At 37.5% G+C, this 22067-nt stretch overlaps 1 protein-coding gene across 1 annotated transcript in view; it reads right to left on the bottom strand.

Annotated features, from left to right (window-relative positions):
- The window catches only part of MPP7 (membrane palmitoylated protein 7), a 129488-nt gene that overhangs the window by 80841 nt on the left and 26580 nt on the right, over positions 1-22067 (bottom strand). Inside the window, exons 2-3 of the mRNA XM_012803300.2 lie at positions 11730-11807; positions 9255-9335 (exon numbers count right to left, since the gene is read on the bottom strand). Coding sequence (XP_012658754.1) covers positions 9255-9335; positions 11730-11807 — 159 coding nt within the window. The remainder of the gene's footprint in view (positions 1-9254; positions 9336-11729; positions 11808-22067) is intronic.

Here is a 22067-nt window from a genome sequence, read left to right as displayed (position 1 = left end):
GTCCCAGCTACTTGGGAGGCTGAGGCAGGAGACTCGCTTGAGCCCAGGAGTTGGAGGTTGCTCTGAGCTGTAATGCCATGGCACTCTACCCAGCGGGATAGCTTGAGGCTCTGTCTCAAAAAAAAAAAAAAAATATTTTTTTGAAGACAGTGGACACCAGGCAACAAAGGACAATGATCACTAAGAGGCAGGAAACAATGTGAGCCCCAAACTGCCCCAACGTGCAGTCCAGAGTTTCCAGGCTGTGATAGAACAGAAGGAACCCAGACAAAACCCAGTGCTGTCTGTGGCTGTGAAAATAGAACTGAGAATCCAGGAAGATCAAGTGGCTAAAATTCTATGGGAGAAAAGACAGCAGCAAAGTCTCTGGAGATCTGTAAGAGGCTGAGCAAAGACCTTTGAGTCCTGAACAAAGACCTCAGCTATGGCATGCACGTTAAGAACTACCAAAAAGGATTAGAGCCGTGATTCTCAACTGAGAGCAAATTTTACTCCCATGGAGCCGTCCAGCAATGTCTGGAGACATTTTTGGTTATCATTGGAATGCTGCTGCTGCCATATAGCGCACAGTGGTCAGGGGTGCTTCTAAATATCTGATAGCACTCAGGGACAGCCCCCTTCCCCCCCCAAAAAAAAACAATTATCCAGCCCTAAAATGTCAATAGCTCCAAGACTGAGAAACTCTGATGTTCACACAACAGAATGGTTAATGCTCTCCATACTGAAAAGGGAAAACCTTGTAATTCACAGGCTTTAAGGAGAATTATGGCACTAACTCAATAGTGGGAAAAAATAAGCCCCAAATTAAACACTGCTATAATCTCAACTAACAAAACTTAAAAATATGCCTCTAAAGGATCAAATGTTTCCAAGTAAATTAACAATGTAATAAAACAAAAGTCAAGAATGTTATCTATAAAAATACAAAAATATCTAACATTAAAGTCACAATGACTGGTAGTCAATCAAAAATTACCAGACATGCAGAAAATACTACCCATAATGAAGACCAAAGAAATGTAGTAACAGTACCAAATCCTAAAATTACACAATCAATAGGACTAGATAAAACTAAATCCTTAATTACACAGATAGACTGTAGACAAGGACATTAAAAGTTACTATATTCCAAATTCTCAAAGAAGCCAGAGGAAAGACTGAATGAGAGATATGGAATATATAAAAAAAGATTCAAATCAAACTTTTAGACATGAAAAATATAACATAAGGAAAGAAAAAAATATACACTGAGACTAACATAGACTAGACACGCAAAAGAAAAAGTAAACTTGTACATAAAGCAATATAAACTACCTAAAACATATTTTTAGAGAAATTATTTAGAGAGAAAATAGGTTGAAAAATTATGAACAGGCTCGGCGCCTGTGGCTCAAGCGGCTAAGGCGCCAGCCACATACACCTAAGGTGTCGGGTTCGAATCCCCAGCCCGGGCCCGCCAAACAACAATGATGGCTGCAACCAAAAAAAATGGCCGGGTGTTCTCGCGGGCGCCTGTAGTCCCAGCTACTTGGGAGGCTGAGGCAGGAGACTCGCTTGAGCCCAGGAGTTGGAGGTTGCTGTGAGCTGTGATGCCATGGCACTCTACCCAGGGGGACAGCTTGAGGCTCTGTCTCAAAAAAAAAAAAAGAAAAAGAAAAATTATGAACAAAACATTAGTAAGCGCTGGGACAGCTTTAAATGGCCCAACATACATGTAATTGGCATTTCCAGAGAAAATGAGGAGCTGTGCTAAAACAAACTTGAAGAAATGTGGCAAAAAAATTACAAATGTTATTAAAAAAAAATAAACTCATGAGTTCGATAAGCTCAATATGCCCAGGTACAAAAAATATAAAATAACCCTCAATTGCTTGAAAAATCTTTAAAAAAAAAAAAAAAGCCCATGTAAAAGAAAAAAAAAGTGACAGCATTTCTCAGGAAAAACAATGCAAGTCAGAAAATGAATATCTTTAAAATACACAAAAGAAAAATACTGTCGATGTAAAATTCCATACCCAGCAAAAATGTCTTTTACAAAGGAAGAGTTAATGAAGACTGTTTTAAAAAGCCATGCAAAAGCTGAAAGAATTCATCACCAGCAGATGTATATTGGAAGAAGTGTTACAGGGAGTCTTGACCCAGGAGGAAAATGATGGCAAATGGGAAGATGAGTCTATGCTGAGGAATGAAGAACACCAGAAATGTCCACTGTCTCCATCTCCATGGCAACCATCCATCTTGTACACAGTGAGAATAATAGAGAGTGCTAATGAAAATATTTGAAAATAAGGCAATTATTATAATGGATAGGCAATATTAAGAACACAGCTATATCTTTGTCTCCTTAGCTTTGTATTCATTTCCATGTTTGGATTCCAAAATAATTACATATCAAGTTCATCATCTTTAATTACCTTCGTCTTGCCAGCACTGGTGTTTAAGCAACATTTTTTATTTTGGACTTCTCAAAAGAATTTTATATTCCATTATCCTACTTTAACTGAGGTGATTTTATTCTCCAGGATACAGGTTTTCCTTTCAAAAGGCAAGGCTAAAATGAAATTGTGTTTCCATATGCCATAAGAACCAATCATGACTGATGGGTTTACCTGTTGCTCAGAAGAATTTGCAGGAAATTGAACACTAACACTTATAACTAATCAGGCTCACAAGCTTTCACTGCCTGGGACCCCCTGGAGTTCCAAGTATCTGTCAGGTGTACAGAATTAAGTGTCCATCTCAAAAGGATGAGTAATATCAATCTGTCCCTCCAGAAGGAAGCTTAACACTTTCCTTCAGCATGGTTTACTGAAGCCTCACTCATCCTGCAAGCTCAGGCAGTGAGTAACTCTGTTGAGTGAATGCTTAGAAGCTAAAAAATGATAACAAATCCTCTCATTTGACTGCCTTTTAGCAAATCTACCAAATTTTCCTGACTTCCTAAATTACAATAACATGGTCTAGAGATGACATCACTCATTGTTTTATCAAGTGGGAGCCCCCAGAATGACTCATACAAGTTCATTTGCCTTTCATGTGGCAATTTGATGCTCAGGGGTGGTTCTGATTTATTGACTGTCTTTTCTTCCCTAGAAACAAAGTCTCTGTATAGACCAACGTCCCTCCATCAATGCTCCTTAATGCTACCAACTTTATTGCCTCGGCCTCCTTCATCATCATGCAGGAAGCAGTCACACTCTATCATATCTATCTATTCACTTTCACCTTTTCTCCCCATCTGTTGTTTCTTTTATACTTCGTTGATTTTCCTGGACTGGACTTTGGAGACATTATTAACTAATAATAATGAATTTTTTATTTGGCAACTAACTGATCAATTCATGTTAGGTATGATCTTTCCATCTTAGACAGTTCTCCAGTGAGACTACTGTGAGAGAATGACAAGTCATTTCCTAACAATTAAAGACTTCAGAGTAGCAGGTTATATAGAAAAAGTGTTGCTGCTCTTCTAAACCAAAAGATCCCTAAAGAGTCAAGTGAACAAAATCGCAATTTTATATTCTTGTGAACTAAAGAACATGAGAGAAGAATTTGAAGGGTATATGAATGGACAAAATTACCTTACATAAGGAGACCAAAAACACTATGATGGAATAAAAATTCTGAACATATAATAATGTACATTAAATTCAATTTACTGGGAGCCCCTGTTGCCAGCACAATGCAGTGTGCTAGAGTCAAACAAGAAATACTTGCATTCTTCGTTGGGTACAGAACACAATACACAAACACATGGGAACTTGTTAAATGTCCAGTTTCATTTTGGGATACAAGTTTTTGCTCTTTAGTTTCCTTAGTCTTTAAAAGAAAGTTAATATTTATACCTACTTAATAGGGTTTCACAATGGGCGGTGCCTATGGCTCAAAGGAATAGGGCACCAGCCCCATATAACAGAGGTGGCAAGCTCAAACCTGGACCCAGCCAAAAAACTGCAAAAAAAACAAACAAAAAAAAATTCTGAAAAAAAATGTATATATATATAAAAAAAATAGGGATTCATAATGACGTGTATAATGAAAAGTACATGAATGTACATGGCAAAAAAGCCTGCTGCATAGTAAATACTTGTTATTTTTGGCATTATTAGCTATTATAATTAGGTATAATAATTCTTAATTCTGATAGTTACTTTGTATATCTAACTTTGCATGTCAACTTGCAGAGCACTATCGTTGAATAAGAAACTAATATTTTTTTATAGCTAGAGTATATTCAGGAAAACTGACCAAATTAGCAACAAAACCCAAACAACTCAGCAGATTTAAATAAGACAGAATAACAAAGTTACCAAAATTCACTGTGGACTATTAAGGAGTTAATGTCACTGCTAATATGCCATAAAAAATGTCTGTGGAATTTGAGCAAAACTTAAAAGAACGTCACATATCCTTAAATGCTTTTGCAATTAAACAAGCGTGAAATAAGTAAAAGAAGAAAAAATTAGAAAAATAGAACTCGTAAATAAAGAGCCAGTTCTTTTGAGAGATTAGGTGAATTAAGACATGAGAGAATTAAATGCAAATTGCCACTACAATCTGTTTGGAAATCTTTTTAAAAATCCTAACTTTTCCAGGAAAACATACACAATAAAAAAATCCAAAGAGGCTGAAAACTGGAATGAATCAACAACTATGGAAGAAATTGAAGGAAATGTCAAAAATTTCCCCAAAGATGTCACGAGGACCAAATGGCTATACAGAAGAGTTGTATTAAAGTATTCTGTGTCATAGCATTACAGCACAGGGGAAAAAAAAACAAAACAGATTTTCAATTTCTTTTTCAAAAGTATCACAACCCCAAACGCAAAGCCTGACCAGAAACTATAAAAAAAATCACAGTGCAACTTTAGCCTCAGGATGAATTTTAAAAATACTGATGTAACATATTAGAAAATCAAATATATGATTCTTCCTTCATCAAAAAGAAGTTTTAAGTGCTAAGAACTGAAATATCCTACCAGTATAAATCTATGTTCATTACTTATGCTAACAATTTAAAAAATCTTTTAGGATCACTTTAATAAATACCAGAAAGGGATTTGACAAAATTGAACATATTCCTGATTTATTCTAAAAAATGATGAAAGAAGAGAACTTTATGAAATAAGTATTTATAATATATAATCAGAAATTGACAATGATAATAGAAAACTATTCTATTCTATTTCTATTACATTTTCCATCATAATAGAAAGCACAGACGTCTTGCCACTGAAGTACTGAAAAACAAAAGCAAAAGTATCCTTTAGTACCAACAGTTTTGAACATTTTTTTCCTGCAGGATGAACAAAGGTAGTAAGTTAGAGAGGGGGAAAAAATCTATAAATACTAAAAAAGAAAAGACAAAATATTCTTATTGATGATATGACTTTATGCATGGCCAAAATGAAAAGAAAAAAAAAAGAGAGAGGAATTAGTTGAAAATTAGAAGAAATGAGAAGCTTCAGTAAGGTGGTATAAGATAAATATTTTTTAAAATCAATTCCTTTACTAGACACCAATAACATGCTTAGTAGAAAATATCTGATAAAAATAAATATAGATGAGGAAAAATCAATTTATACCTATGTATGTATGCATGTGTACATATATGTAATACGCATACATGTGCATGTGAGCACACACACAATACACACACTGGACCTGGGAATAGACTTAGCTGGAAATATTCCAGATTTATATAAAGAACAATTAGACACAAAGTATAAACTACCATGTTGTTTTATTGGAAGATTCAAGTGCATCCAATCAAGCCCTCATCTCAGTCAGTGAGATTTTTTTTCTTCTAAGAAGATGATTTCAAATTTCTTCTGGAAGAATAAATTTTCAAGAATAATCACAGGAATCTGACTGGAATGGACCAAGATGGCAGACTAGAAAGCAGCCTACATGCTGCCTCTGGGACCTACTCAGAGAGGAAATAAAGTTATTTTATCAAAAAGACACCTGCACTCGGATGTTTATTGTAACACAATTCACAATAGCAAAGATGGGAGAATCAAGCTAAGTGCTCATCGATTCATGAGTGCGTAAAGAAAGTGGTGGTAGATATGTGTCAAGGAGACCTACTCAGCCATAAAAAGCCATGAAATATTCCCTTTACAGCAATATGGGTGGAACTGGAGACCATTCCCCCAAGTGAAGTGTCTCAGAAATGGAAAACCAAATATCACATATTATCACTTATAAAGGGGAACTAAACGAGGGGTATATGCAGTCATGAAGTGGCATAATGGACCTGGAAACGGTGGAGCGTGAGGGATATGAGGGTTAAAACGATTACCTTTTGGCTACAATGTACACTAACCTGTTCTGCAGATTACATGAGGAGTGAGTGATGTATCACTTGCCTCTTTAAATCCTTTGAATGGCTTTCCAGTTGGATGAAATCCAAAAATTCTAATAAGCTGATAATTAGTGTGGCCATGTAATTTAACATCTCAATCGGGAAACAACTGAGAGTAAAAGACAGGCTAGTACAATAAACACTGGTCGTGCAGACACAACTCAGTCTGTCCCGGGAAACCCTACTCAGAAGGCTTCACTCCCAGCTCCTCATCCTCACCTCTTCATCTTTCATTAACAGCCGTTCAGCTATACTAAACTTATTGGGTTATCTCTGCATCCTCAAACTGAAGATTTTTTCCTCATGGGATTCACATACTATTTATTACCTGTACCCAAAACATTTATTTTTCATATCCTACCCCTGACCCATTTCCCATTCATCTGCCCCTCTCTGGTTACCTCCAACTCCACCTTCAGGTCTCAACTCAGAGGCCACTTCCCATGTCAAGTTTTCTTCAATGCGCCCCTCTCAAGTTGGAATTGAGCACAATTCCCTTGTGTTCCACATCATCCCCCAGGTTCCCCCTTTTTTATTTTTTAATCTAATGTTTCTCCTATCACCTTCACTCATCTCTGGATATTTTCTATAACCCAATGCCTGGCAAACCCTAGGCATTCAATAAATATCTAAAAGTTAATGAATGAAGATCTGTCTCTAGTGACACTTACAAATGACCAAAGAAAGTTACCACACTTTTCAGAAAGAGTTGGCAGGTCTGTGTAACATGAGCATGACCTCCCCAGAATGGGTTATATATAATATTTGTTTGTTTGTGTGTGTATATATATTCACACATATTTGGTGTGAGATCTTTTTGTATATCTCAAGTTTCTTTTCTGAACTATGAATTAAATGTTTAAAATGAAATAGCAATCTTTAAAAAGTAATTTCACTAATCCGCTAAAAATTAAAGAAAATATTTAGATTAACATGCCAGAATTATGTTTTTCATATTCTGTCAGTTCAACTAACGACCCATGTACCTTGCTTCTGTTTAAAAGAAAAACAAAAACCCAAATTTTATTCCTAGGACAAAGAGGATTAGCTGACTGTGTCCTGAAATAGTCTAACATTTATTTGGGAATGAACTTCTTAAAGTAATTATGGAAGTGAGAGTCAAAGTGATGGTAGTTAATATAAATGGTTTCAAGGAAAGTAATGTTACAGGTTAGGTCAGAAAGAGAATAAAGATTTTTTTCTTCCCAAGACTGGCTAGCTATGAATTGCCCCGCCAACTGCAGCATCACACGTCTGGAATCTTATCTGTCTATCTTTCTACACATATTTCTTGAAGATACATCTTTCATGCTGACTTCTCACCCATTCTTTAGTCATGCTGCTAGACAAATGTGAAAAATAAACAAAAGTATCCAATGAAAATATTTTCCACATAATAAAATTTAACTGTCCAATTATTATAAAATTTTATCAAACGGCCCTTCATAATACCCTCTAATGTCATACCTCCCTCTTGAGCCAAATGCCAATCCCATGTAATCTCTTTAGTATTAGCTGTTCCATTTTCCACATTCTTGAACAGAATACCCAAAGTCATTTTTTGTGTGTGTCTGAAACAGGCTTCTTTAATTTCTGATACTCTTGAACTAAGAGGATATCTCAAAAAGGAGTTGGACGCGTTTCTCACAGCTAACCTCAGCCTGCTCTGGCTAATATGAACCTCTCAGGGGTAGTCAAGACCAAATGAAGAAATCTTCGCAGCAGTCTCTGGCTAAGAATCTCCTTCTCTGAACTTTTCACACACTTTGTCTTTAATATCAAGCAACTTTTCTGCACTAATCTGATCCTTGTTCTTTTAGGACTAAAATTTCATTAACCTCCTGAACCAGTACAAACCAGTACCCTCTTATTATTAATCCCAGGCCACTAACCCTTTAAAATAATACATTCATATACTGGAATTTATTTATAGGGATTAGATATTATAGTCCATGCATGTTTTTATTTCATCTTTTATTTAATACTCTTCTTTTTTTGAATATAAATTTCAGACCAAATATAATATGGTTCTAAAGGGTATTCCACAAAGAAGGTAGAAACCAGTTTTTGCATCTAGGCTGGAATTTTCATTCAATACTCTACATAGGCTTATCAGTATCATAAGTAAACTGATAATTTTAATACACAATTTAATTTTAATTACACAATTATATAATCCATATGTAATTCTGACTCACAGAACAGAATACAACTAAAGCAGTATTGAGTCTAAAATGCATATATTACAGAATTTAGTGTATTACTGATCTTTAAATTTAACAGCAGAAAAGTTGTGAAATGCCTTCTACGGACTAATCACATTTGGAAGAAGTGATGTACTCAGTATAGCATGGGAAAGGGAGAAATGAAGTCTGTCCATCAATATTTCACTGGTATTTTATACTGGAAAGTGGCTCTGCTCTGTGAAATGGTATGACATTTTGAAACATGAACTGGCAGAGGGACAGGAAATGGGGAGGGGGAACGAGAGAAAATGACAAGGAATGCTAAAGTGATACACAGGTGTATTTGTCAAACATGCCGGAATACCATGATGTGGCCAAGTAAACTGTACTTGAACAAAATTACTAATAGGGTCTACATTGCATATAATTAATTTCATTTAAAAGGAAAATGACCTTGAAGCTACATTATAATATTTGCCAACTTAAACTCAGAGCTTCCCAAGTAGAGTTTTTGTAGTTTGTTGCTACATGATAATCAAAAGCTCATTTCTTTCTCATTAAAAGGATTGAGGCTATTAAAATACTATCTACTAGTGGAAAGCACATTTCCTTGAAAATTGATGCTTGAAACAAAATTCATCTACAGGCTCAGAAAGCAGCCCCATTTGAAGGTATTTATTATGGGAATCACATGTTCTCACCTTCACACTGGGCTTGGACAGTAGTTTCAACAGCTCTCTGATCTCACTGTTTAATGGCTTGTTCTGAAGCTCTTCGGCCAGCTGCAAGGGAGATCACATTGACACAAAGAAACTTAGTAAGAGCGTGAGGCTCCATGTGTGACCACGGAGGATCTGTCTTGCTCAAGGCTATTACTTTTCAGTGTTGAAGGAGAGGTCAGCACAAAAGAAAACAGACCATCAATCACACTGTTCTTCTTTTTCGGCCCTCAGTAGTCCAGACCCAAGTCCAGGCTCCTGGCTGAGTACAAATCAAGTAATCGTATCAGCCAGGTCCCCTTTTGATTTATTGCAACAAGGGCAAATCTCAGCACTTCATCTATGGGAATGGTCTTGTGCACGTAGACAAAGCACCACTTGTAAAAAGGCCTGGATCAAGCTTTGACACCGTACTCTCTCCCTCCCCCCACCCAAAAAAGTGCTTTGGACCGAGGTGGTGAAACTCATGGGGTTTCCAAAATCTCACAGTAGCTGTGCTGTTCAGGGCTGGGTGAAAAGAACGAGAAAGCCCCTGATGGAGTGAGTGGTCTGAAGCTTTTATTATGTTTACCTATGCAGCCTAAGAAGTCTGTTAAATATAAACCAAGTTACTCATAAAATGACCTATAAGTTGACAACTGCTCTGGTGCCCAAAACGCTGACTGTACTCTTCTACTGTAATGATCGTGAATCCCCACTTGTTGGTTCCACTAAAGGCTAAAAGTGTTGTGACTTCCAACCTTCCTCGGACTCTCCCTTAAGAGACATTCCTAGCAAAATGTCAATTCAGTTTTCGGCCATCGGAAGGAGGCTATAAGGTTCACCAGAAGAAAAGCAAGACTCAAACAGGAAAAAAAAGATTACAAATATGAAATATGCAGTGTATGATTCAAAATGTATAAATGCATTTTTATTTAAAACCCCTTCTTAAAACGTTGCACAAAATTTCCATGTGCCCTTCCTATTTCTGCAAATCTAAAAATAACTGTTCTGATCTCTGGAAAAGGATGTGTCTCTAAAAGAAGGGTGCAGTGCAAATTATATTCGTTCATTACCTTTCAAAAATTGCCTTTACTTTTTTTCAAGGTAACATTTCTGCAGAATTTTTCACTTACAAAAAGACCCAAAAGGCTTTTAGCACTGTTTACTCACTAACACATCACAATACATTTTAACGTCTACATATACTGTTCTGACGAAATTATATAAAATACTATGGTTTATCACATTTAGATAGTGGTTTCTAACTTTTTCATAAAGCAATATTGTTGTAATACGACTGAGACTGCATTACATCAGTTTATAAACAATGTCTCCCAAAACCCTGAACAGCAAAACAGTTTAAATGGGGTTTTTAAGGCTCTCTTGGGAGGCATTTGCAACTTACTCGTGGAGCTATTATTATTATCTTTGCTGACCTCTACTTCAAAAGTTTGAGTTCTGCGATATAGAAGAGTAAACGTCTTCATTATAAGTATTGATCTTGAAACATATAATCCTTGCTGATAAAAGTGAAAGGGAAAATATTTGGAGACTAACGAAATAGCATACAATCTGGATATTTATCATATAAGCTTTATTTTCTAAATTAGAATATAAAATATATCAAAGAAAACCATTTGAAGATGGTCAATTTTTTTCTTTTTTACTTTATCATGGCCCTGATATTTTACTACACTGAATTGCAGCTTGTTTTTATCAAAATCAAGGACATAATTTAAAAGCAGCGAATACGCTACGGGATGTCACAGAAACCAGCCTTTGCCCTGAACAGATTTCTTGCCCAACTTAGTACCCTTTATAGTTTATCCAGGTGTGCACCCAATTCATCCGCATCTGAAAGTTAACAGTAAGAACCAGCGAGTTAGTTCCCCTGCCCCCAAGTTTAAAATAAAATTATAGCTACAGGAAATTAAATACTCCATCAATGCCAACTGCTTCTAAAATTTATTTTTTGGTTATGAAGGTAATTTGGAAAGGTCTAATATCCATAAATCATTACTATGCTTTCTAATCCATTTTAAAAACAATTCTGTCTTTTTATGTATTTCATATGGCTTATTCCTGTACTCGGATCTGTCATTTTTTAGTACTGTCAGCAATATAGCAATCTCATTTGTCTTTATTTCTCCAAAGCATTCCTCTTGCCTGCGACTTTCTCAGAACACCAGCAGCTGACAGCTTCTCTGTCTCCATAGAGTTTATGGCCTCAACTTTCTCTTACGTAGTTAACCAAGGCAGAGCAAGAGGGTGCCTACAGGCAAAATTTTTAGAACGGGAAAGTGAATGGAAATCAGCATAATATCAGCATAAGCTCAGTGATGACAGTAGTTCTGGAAACATTTGCAACTCCTCCTGGTTTGCACTCATAGGATCACACGCATCTGTCTGCACCCAGATGAGTTCTGCCCTGGCCGGGCCTGCAGCAGACACGTAGGGCTCGGAAGGCACACTTACGTCACTGGCCAAAGCTGCCGCACCAGGGAGAATGGGCACCGGACTCTGCTTCTCATAGTAGTGTAGTTTTTCATGAATCTGGAAGAAAACCAAATGTGTTTGAGTTTGCCTGTTAGTAAACAGTCTCAGACATTTAATTATTTTTATAATTGAAAAGAGAATCTGATCCCTTGAATACTCTAAAGTGATGGTTTATATAAGCCGATGGACGGCACATAGGTGTGCTTAATTAATCTATTACAAGGGTCCAATATTTTACACTGTGCAGTCAAAGAGAAGAAAAACTATTTATGAAGTAGAACCCACATGAAAACTAACCTTTGATTTTTTTTCCCCCTGAATAATCATGGTAGTCCTCTAAACTCTATAACCTAAAATCCACTGCTTCAATACTTCAAGTATCAATCATACAGTAGAACCTCCATTTGATCACCTCCCCAAATTGGCCTCATTGTCAGAGCCTTGACATGTACCACATGTATGTATCAGTACAGAAGGGCTAGTACGTTGGCCCTTGGTACGTTGGCCAGTCTGTTAAAATCTCTTGAGTGGTCAACTTACAGAGGTTCTACTGTCGTTCACATTCCTGCTAAAAACACAAATTGTGGTGAAAGCAAAACAATACACTAATAACATCCTGACAGGTTGGTATGTATTAGGAACAGCTGTCAAGAACAAAGAAGCTGGCCCTGGACATACCTGGGCGCCAAGTCCAAGAACATCTCACCAACCACGGTGTTCTTTTCACTCCTTAGGTTCTTCAACTCCCCTCACCCCCAAATTCAAATTTCTAAGAAAGAAGAGGACTTCTCATAACTAGAGACATTTCTCACAACTATTTGGCTTAAATGAGATTTTTCATATTATAAAGCAATTAATATTAACAAATATAAAAATAATTTGGTCCTTCATTTTCCCTTACTGTGACCTGAGACATATGAAGGCAAGAATCTGCTTTCATGCCACCTAAGACAAACCGAGTTCCTTTAAAAAAGAAAAGAAATCTAGTATTATACAGAAATGAAAGATGCTCAGACAAATGGCTTACTGTGGGCACTCGAGTTTAATCTCTTTCAGCTCTTACACAGTGCCCTTAACATTTTATAATTTGACTCACTTTGGCCTCTTCTTTTTCCCCCCATAGTTATTATCAACACCACACATTTACATCACAGCAATACTTCCCTATCATCTGCCTTCCCTATTCCGATTTGGCCACTTGATCTAATCAATATCCTTCTAGGCAATCTCCCCTGCCTTACAAGCTCCACCCTGGGGTCAGGGATGATAGGGTGTCATGTTTCTTTAGCTTCTTTATTTTAGTTTTTTTTATCGTTTAGGACTCATTGAGGCTACAAAGAATTAGGTTTCTTCGATTGCATTTGTTAGGTAAAGTCCCTCTTATGATTGTGTTCCACTCCCAAGAGGTGTGCCGTACAACGTGCCTCCATCCCCCTTCCTCCTCCCCTACCCCACCCTGTATTAGCTCATCACTGCCTTCATAATAGCATTGAGTATATTGGATTCTTGCTTCTCCATTCTTGTGATGCTTACAAAGAAGACCGTGTTTCACCTCCATCCAGGTTAACACAAAAGACGTAAAGTCCCCATCTTTTTTAGTGGCTGAATAGTATTCTGTGGTATACCACAGCTTGTGAATCCATTTCTGGGTTGGTGGGCATTTAGGCTGTTTCCACTTTTTGATGATTTTAAATTGAGCTGCAATAAACAGTCTAGTACAAATGCCCTTATAATAAAAGGACTTATTTTCTTCTGGGTAGATAGCTAGTAATAGGATTGCAGGATCAAATGGGAGGTCTAATTTGAGTTCTTTGAAGATTCTCCATACTTCCTTCCAAAAAGGTTGTAACATTGTCAAAATGTCTGTACTTCCCAAAGCAATCTACAGGTTCAATGCAATCCCTATTAAAATACCATCATCATACTCCCAAGATTTGGAAAAAATAATTCTTCATTTTGTTTGGAGCCACTCCTTACGTATACTGAAACCTAACTAAACTACCTTATACAAGTCTAGAAGACAGATTTTACTTTATTTTGATTAGTTATATGCTATTAGTTATATGCTAAGAGAGGATTCTATCACCTTTTTGGTGACCTGGTACCTAACGTAAAGCATCAGAAAAAGAATTCTGACACTTACTAAAATGATTAGGGCAAGGTTTTTACTCAATATCTTATACCCTTTAAACATTTATCACATCAGGATAATAAACAAATTTTAAAGACTCCCAGCAGACTAGGTTGGAGAAACTCTGAAAGTATAATTTTAAATGAAAACCAATTCTACCAAGAGCTAAATTCATTTTGTTTACATAATATCAAGAATTAGGCCTCCTCAACACATACTCTCATAGACCACTGAACTTACCCCACCATAAAACTCACCTGACTTTATGGCAAGGGCTTGTTTAAACGTCTGCTTCCCTGACATAATAAACACAGAGGCTGATATTTATTAAGCACCTGCCATGTGTCTGTATGACCTGCTAGTGGTCAGTAATATGGTAGCACGGTCTTTCAGGAGTTTAATATTTTAATTCCTTAGTCCTTACAAGCACAGGAAGAGGTGATAGCACGTTTCTCTATTTTACAGATAAACAGATACATCCGGGTTTAAACAATTTGCCATGTTCCTACAGTAGTAAGAGGCAGAGGTGAGATTCTGAGGCTCAAAGTCAATGGCTCAGAGCTGAAGCTCTTCATCACCCACTTTTCCTCTTAGACGACCATCTCTCTTGCTGCGTTTCTCACTGGTCCCTGCACTGCTGAGTGACTATGACCTGCTTGTAGGACAGCAGAAGATAATAAATGGCAGTGATTTGTTTTCAATGACCAGAGGGTCACTGGTGTTCCTCCCACCCCCATCTCTTCCCCTAATACTGTTTTCCTATTGGTTCTCAGTTTTCCCAGATTAACTTATATTCATGCTATAATTATAAAATAAAGTTGCATGCCCCAAATAGACACGTGATTTCTTCACTTAATTTGCTTTCTCTGGGTTTCTTTTATGGTCATTTTCACTTCCGACATCTCCAGCGCTTCACCCATTTGACAGATTAAACTCGCCGCCAGCCCATCCATACCTGAACTTTGTACTATATCAAAATTTGTTCTTAATGTTCTCTTAGAGTGTCAAAATGCTAGCAACCCTATGTTGGTATATGTTTCACTTCACCGCATCATTTTAAAAAATAAGTTAGGGCTCGGCACCTGTGGCTCAAGTGGCTAAGGCGTCAGCCACATACACCTAAGGTGGCAGGTTCGAATCCCCAACCCGGGCCCACCAAACAACAATGATGGCTGCAGCCAAAAAATGGCCAGGCGTTGTGGCGGGTGCCTGTAGTCCCAGCTACTTGGGAGGCTGAGGCAGGAGACTCGCTTGAGCCCAGGAGTTGGAGGTTGCTGTGAGCGTGATGCCATGACACTCTACCCAGGGGGACAGCTTGAGGCTCCGTCTCAAAATAAATAAATAAATAAATAAATAATAAGTTAGTAGGAAAGTAGAAATTTGCTCTAAAAAATTTTAAGCTGTTGGATAGCACCTGTGGCTCAAAGGAGTAGGGCGCTGGCCCCATATACTGGAGGTGGTGGGTTCAAACCCAGCCCCGCAAAAAAAAAAAAAAGAAGAAAAAAAATTTTTTCTGAGCTGTTCACTGTTTCCCAAATTAGTGATAGAAATTCTGCTTCTTATCTGTATTTATTGTATGTGGGGAAGAAAATAAACCAAAATTATTTTAAAATTCTAACATAACAAACACGTACCATGTGTAGACTTCACTCCAAGGCTGTCCAATAGAACCGTCTCTGATATTGAACATGGTCTAGAGCTGCTTGTCATATGTGGTTGACCACTAACCACGGGTGGCCTTTGAGCACTTGGACAGTGGCTCATGGACATTTCCAATTTTATTTAACTTTAGCTAAATTAAATTCAAAAGCCCACATGTGGCTAGTAGCTTTCATCTTGGAGAACATGACATAGCTTTATATGCTATAACCCAGTAATTTCCCTTTGGTTCCCAGAAAAATTCACCTCTGATATTTGGCGAATTTCCCTGAGTGGAACCTTTCGGAGTTTAACCGAAGATGAGGTTCAACCAAAAATTGATCATTAAATAACAGGAACAGCCAAACCCTTCCAAATCTCATTTATTGTACATGAACATTTCCCTCTCTGTGTAGATTCAACCACAGAAGAAAACTGTGCATCACCTTTGTCCCCTGAGAAGAAGGAAGAGAAGAGGGGAAGGAGTTTAAGGAGAAAAGAAATTAGGGTAAAGAAATCTGTGGCTAAATTCATTTCTCATGATAAGAAGATACACAGTCATCCAACAGCAAGATCCTAAAAGGTGCTCAAATGTTGAAAATGCAAAAATTACAATTCAAGATCTGTATACATTACGCTCTATTCAACAGGGCATATGTATATGTCCTGAAGGGTTTGTTTTTTTATAATTATAGCATTTCTACATGTAACTAGTCCTTATAAGAAAGCTCTAGTTACCTTCCTTTACATACAACCTGAAAATGAGTGCTTGATTTTAGTAAAGGAATGTAGGGTCAATAATCAATTTTAGTTACATATAAAGAAGAACTCCTAAAAATGAAGCTTCAATTGCTAAACTATGAATAAATTAGTATCAATGCAATCATTTGTTTTAAACCTCTCAATGATGTAGAGGTATATTCAACTTGGAAAACTCCACAATGGTTATCTGATTATTTTAGATCAGTCAAAGCTTATAGCTTACCCTTTTCCTGGCTTCTATCATAAATATTAAAAAGTACTGAAAATAACTGCTGAGTAGTTTGAATCTCTAGCTTGCTAATTAATACCATGCGTACACCGAGCTGCCTGTTTTATTTAAAACATGGTGGGTACGTGTGGGGGTTCTGAATATTAAAAAAGAAAATCCATAAGTCAAAATCCTTCCAGAATCATTTTTTATTTCCTTTTGACAGGTAACTATATACCAGCTATTTTGCTAATTTCCCAGTATAGGACTGCTGACTTGGTGGACAAAAATCTCAAATCTCAAGCCATGGACCAACCAATCCATGGTTAGAGATTCTCAAAGAAACCTTTTCTTTTTTTCCCCTACCTAATCCGTGGAAAAGATAGACTAGCGTCTCTGTCAATTTCCTAAATAGGTAGTTGGAATTCCTCTCATCTTCCCACTTACTAAGAAAGGTGCCCTAGAAAAGTAGCTATTTTATGTGTGTATCTCATAAAGTCTAAAAACTCAGAGACTGTACCTTGCTTGAGCTACACAGCCAAAAGTCAAAAAAATAAATAAAGCCTTCCCATGAGAAACCACTGGGTACCACTGGTACTTTGCCTTTGGTTTAGGCCAGCATGTTTAAAACATTTCTACAGGGATGGATAATTCTTATAAGGGACATGGCTATAAAGTGTGGCACGATAGAAGCACCAAAACCAGTTTTTAGGCTTAAGTTAAATTTTAAAAAAGCAATAAACCATCTACATTTTCAGTTTGTTAGTAAATGTAGTGATTCTACTTAAAATCATTCCTGGGAACATTCTCCACAGATCAAATTCCTTTAGTTCCAGAACAATATTCTAGAGAAAGCAGCCAGGGTATTAAACATTTCTCTGGGAAGTGTTAGCAAGTCAACAGTAACAACAAAAATGAACTTGAATTCTCCAATCCAGAAACATATAATCTGCTCCATTTTGGAACCACCCAATATACGTTTTTGTATATTCATCTTTCATGCCCCTCACGTTACAACGGTCACATGTGTCATTTTAAAAAAAGTCTCTAGGATTTCAAACTAATACAACCTTTATGGAAAGCAGTATGGAGAATCCTCAAAGAACTAACAGTTGACCTTACATTTGATCCCACAATCCCATTACTGCGTATTTACCCAGAAGAACAAAAATCATTTTACCACAAAGACATTTGCACCAGAATGTTTACTGCAGCCCAATTCATAATCACCAAATTGTGGAAGCAGCCCAAATGCCCATCAACCCATGAATGGATTAACAAATTGTGGTGTATGTATACCATGGAATACTATTGAGCCATAAAAAGATGGAGACTATATATCTTTTATGTTTACCTGGATGGAGCTGGATTAATTAATTAATTCTTCTTAGTTAAATATCTCAAGACTGGAAAAAACAGTATTCAATATACTCAATACTATTATGAAACCAATATATAAACACACACTCATATGAATGATAAAACACAAATATAGTCTAGCAAGGGCGAGAGGAGAAGAGGCAGAGGAAAGGGGAGGTGGAGGGCGATTGGCGGGAAGAGGGAGGGCATTTGGTGGGATCTCACATAACGTGCACAATGCCAGGGTATATTTCAAAATAACTAAGAGTAAATTTTAAATGTCTTAACACAAAAAGTGAGTGAGGTGATGGATATGTTAATCAGTTTGATGCAAGCATTCTACACTGTATATCAAATCATCACATTATACCCCATAAATGTATACAGTTATGATTTAAATTAAAAATTAAATTAAAAAAGTAAAAAAAAATAAATTAAAAAAAACTCTATTCCAATAATTACTGAAGAACTGGGAACTGTTCAGTTTTTTTTTTTTTTTTTTTGAGAACAGAGTCTCACTATGTTGCCTTGGGTAGAGTCACACCATAGCTCACAGCAACCTCTAACTCTTGGGCTTAAGCAATTCTCTTCCTCAGCCTCCCAAATAGCTGAGATTATAGGCATCCTCCACAACACCTGGCTATTTTTTAGTTGTAGTTGTCACTGTTGTTTGGCAGGTCCAGGCCAGGTTCAAACTCACCAGCCCAGGTGCATGTGGCCAGTGCCCTAACCACTGAGCACGGGCACAGAGCCAGAACTGTTTAATTTTTTATCATGATGGCTGGCTGGATGTTATTACATATAATGATGTCACAGAACCTGGACAGGTCTCAACATATGAGTAGCAATTAATTACCTTGTACACTTGTTTGTAGTTTATATTTTAACACACATGAAAATTGCAATTACAGCTTGAAAATAAATATTGTTCAGTAACAAGAGATAGAACAAGCTGTCTTAAAAAGTGGCAAGTCTGAGGTCCATGGCTAAGAGAGTTGATATGGCTCTCAGCTGGTTCGTGACCTCCTAGAAACTGTACACAAACTATTTACGTGTATTTTTCCAGGGAAAGAACCCAAAACACAGATGGTTCATGCTGAAAGAGTAGGACTTTATCTAGGTAAAAGATTAAAAAGCCATTAAAGAATAGGAGACACATGGCCCCATTTGTGTTTTACTCCATTTTAGTCACACTGATTATGCAGTTGGAGGGGGGCTGTGGTGGGTAAGTCTGGAAACAGGAAAGCAGCTATGAGGCTACTAAGCAGCAGTTATGCTAAGACATTCCAAAAACACTGCTCAGTATAGGTTACTTTTGGGTTCTTCAAGCTTTCTATGAGGTTGGACAATTAACTTTGCAAACTCATCCTAGAAAAAGTGCCACACACCTCATTGCTGAATATCACTCGGGTCCCCTTCCAAGTAGTTCACTTGGGAAGCTATGCACCAATACCATACCTAGTCCACCCTTCAAAGCAATTTTGGAACTCTTCTTCTGAGATGACCATCAGGGCTGTCATTGTACAAGATGACCGCCATGGCTGTCATTGGCACTAAGTTCACAGGCCTGCCACTGTGCACTTGATGCTGGCAGCACTGTACAAACAACTCAGTAAGGTTTTATAACCTTGGTATATCAGTGTCTCACAGCTGTGTTCATGTTGACATGTGGCAGTGTCTTGCTTAATGGCATCCATTATTATTGTGTGATTTGTGTGCTATACAATGACAGCTCTGATGGCTATTCCAGAAAAAGAGCTCCAGAATTTCTTTGAAGGGTGGACTAGGTGCTGGCATTAGTGCCCAGCTTCCCAAGAGGACTACTTCAAAGGTAACCATAAGTGATATTCAGCAATGAGGAACATAGCACTTTTTCTAGGTGAATTCACTAACTTAATTGTCAGACCTTACATTCTTTGTCCAGCCAACAGATTCAGGCTCCTCTCAACAGCTACCACTCTGCCTCTAGTCCCCAAGCCTGTTGTGAAACAAGACGCACTCCTCCCAGCTGCTGTTTTCATAGCTTCCCCCAGCACAAACATATAGGCCTGTTATGTTTTAGGGCTTTTACTGCTATCCACATGGGGGAAAAGAACAAACATGAAGAGTTTATAGTATTTTCACAGCTTTAAAAAATAAAGTATCAACATAATTTACTGAGAGCCTTGTAGTCGAATGTAGTCTGCCCCCTTACTTGTCATAGGCAACTTACTTAATTTTCTAAGCCTTGGTTTCCTTCTGTTTAGAATGGGATAATAATAATACCTACTACATTGGGTTACTGTGAGAATTAAATAAAGTCGCCATTGAAAGAGCTTCATGCTAGCCCTAGAAAATAAGAAAACACCCAATAAGTGGTATCTGTGTCCTGAGTTCCCCTCTATCCTTCATTGTGTTCCCAGAAAGGACACATCGTCTCCCTTTGACTACATCATGCTGTATATATAAGGTCAGACAATTAAGATTGTGAACTCATCCTAGAAAAAGTGCTGAATATCACTACAGTTACCTTTGAAGTACTCCCCTTGGTCATCTGGTGACCATAGTGATATTTAAACAACGAGGTATGTAGCACTTTTTCTTGGCTGAGTTTGCAAACTTAACTGTCAGACCTCGTACAATGACAGCTCTGATGGCCGTTCCAGAAAAAAGAGCTCCAAAGCTGCTTTGAAGGCTGGACTAGGTGCTGGCTTCAGTGCATAGCTTCCCAAGGGGAGTATCTCAAAGGTGACTATAATGATGCTCAGCAATGAGGTATGTAGCACTTTTTCTGGGATGAGTTCATGAACTTCACTGTCTGACCTTGTATGTAAGATTCAATTAAGACATAAAGATAAAAGTCAAAGCAGACTTGGTATCATCTGTGATCAAGCAGAAAATATGCATTTCTGAAGGACATTAGCCTTAATGCCACCTCCCCTTGACATTTCCTCAAAAACAAAGTAGAAGAGGACCTGTTTGAAGACAGTATATACTAATAACATTCGTACAATATGCAGGGTGACAAATGTTATCGGTATATGTTAAAATACACAATATATACCAATAGCACTCAATGTATACTGATAACACTATCACCTGGTATATATTGTACAAATGTTATCAGTATACATTGAGTACTATTGGTATATATTGAGTATTTTAATATATACTGATAACATTTGTTGCCTTATGTATTTTATCTTGTATCTCTTGTAATTGCAGAAGTCAAACATGACTTGAGTATTAAAATTTGAATACAGCTTTTTCCTTTCTCAAAATTTACATACATTTTTGGCACCCTCTGTATACACCTTTCTAGAGCGTAAGAGATGGCTGAGATGTGACCATCAACCATCTTCTGTCTGCCATGTAACAGAACATGTATGTGTCATGGGTGTGTATAAATTTCATACATACATATAGACACATGCAGTACATGTACAACATACCATGAAGTACACAGGCATATGACTGAAGAAAGAAAATTATCCTGTTGAAATAGAAAAAAGAAGGGAATAGGAGATAAAAGTGGGGAGTCTAGAGAAGCCCCAAGCAATGGGGGTGAGTGTGAGAATCCATCATAGAGAACAGCAGTACAGGTAAGAAGGGAAGGCAGTCTCCAGCTCTGACACTCAGCAGCAGATGAGCTGATTTGCTTTTGTCCCTCTCTAGTCAATGGGGAAAGGAAAATGCAGAGAGATGGCTGAATTGAGGGAACAGTGGGAGCCGGCTTTTGCTTGACTTACAAGTGATGTGCGAGTTACTCAGAAGTTGCATGGACCCTGCTTGGAGGTAGCTGGGCTTGGGCCACCTTGCAGATAACCCAGCTAGTAGCACTAAAAATGGTCTTGGGTCCTCTCTCCCAGGAGAGATGCAACCTGTGGGCACTTACTGCAAAGAGTAAGGATGCCAGACAGTGCTGGCTTGAGAAGACTCAATAACGTGGCCAATTAAGTAAGAAAAACTATCCCTCTCCCCATTTTCATCTCCCAGCCCTGACATACTGGAAGAGCCAGATTCCTTTCAGAAGTAAACCCACCCATCTCCCAAAGGGTGTGGGGGAAAGAGGACAAATGAAGAACATACCATGCCCTGTCCCCTATCCTTGGCTGGTACTAGGGAATAGAATAGGTGAGGTTAAAATCAGATATGATGACAAAGAAGTATTAAACTGGTCTTTTGATGGCTGAAAAATGTCCTGGAAGCTATAGACTTTGCCAGAATCTATGTTAAGAGA

The sequence above is a fragment of the Otolemur garnettii genome, unplaced genomic scaffold, assembly GCF_000181295.1.
Source record: "Otolemur garnettii isolate 467f Iridium unplaced genomic scaffold, OtoGar3 scaffold00019, whole genome shotgun sequence".
In the NCBI taxonomy this organism is placed as follows: Eukaryota; Metazoa; Chordata; class Mammalia; order Primates; family Galagidae; genus Otolemur; species Otolemur garnettii.
Note: the sequence above shows the minus strand (reverse complement) of the source record. Positions and strands in the feature narration are given on the sequence as shown.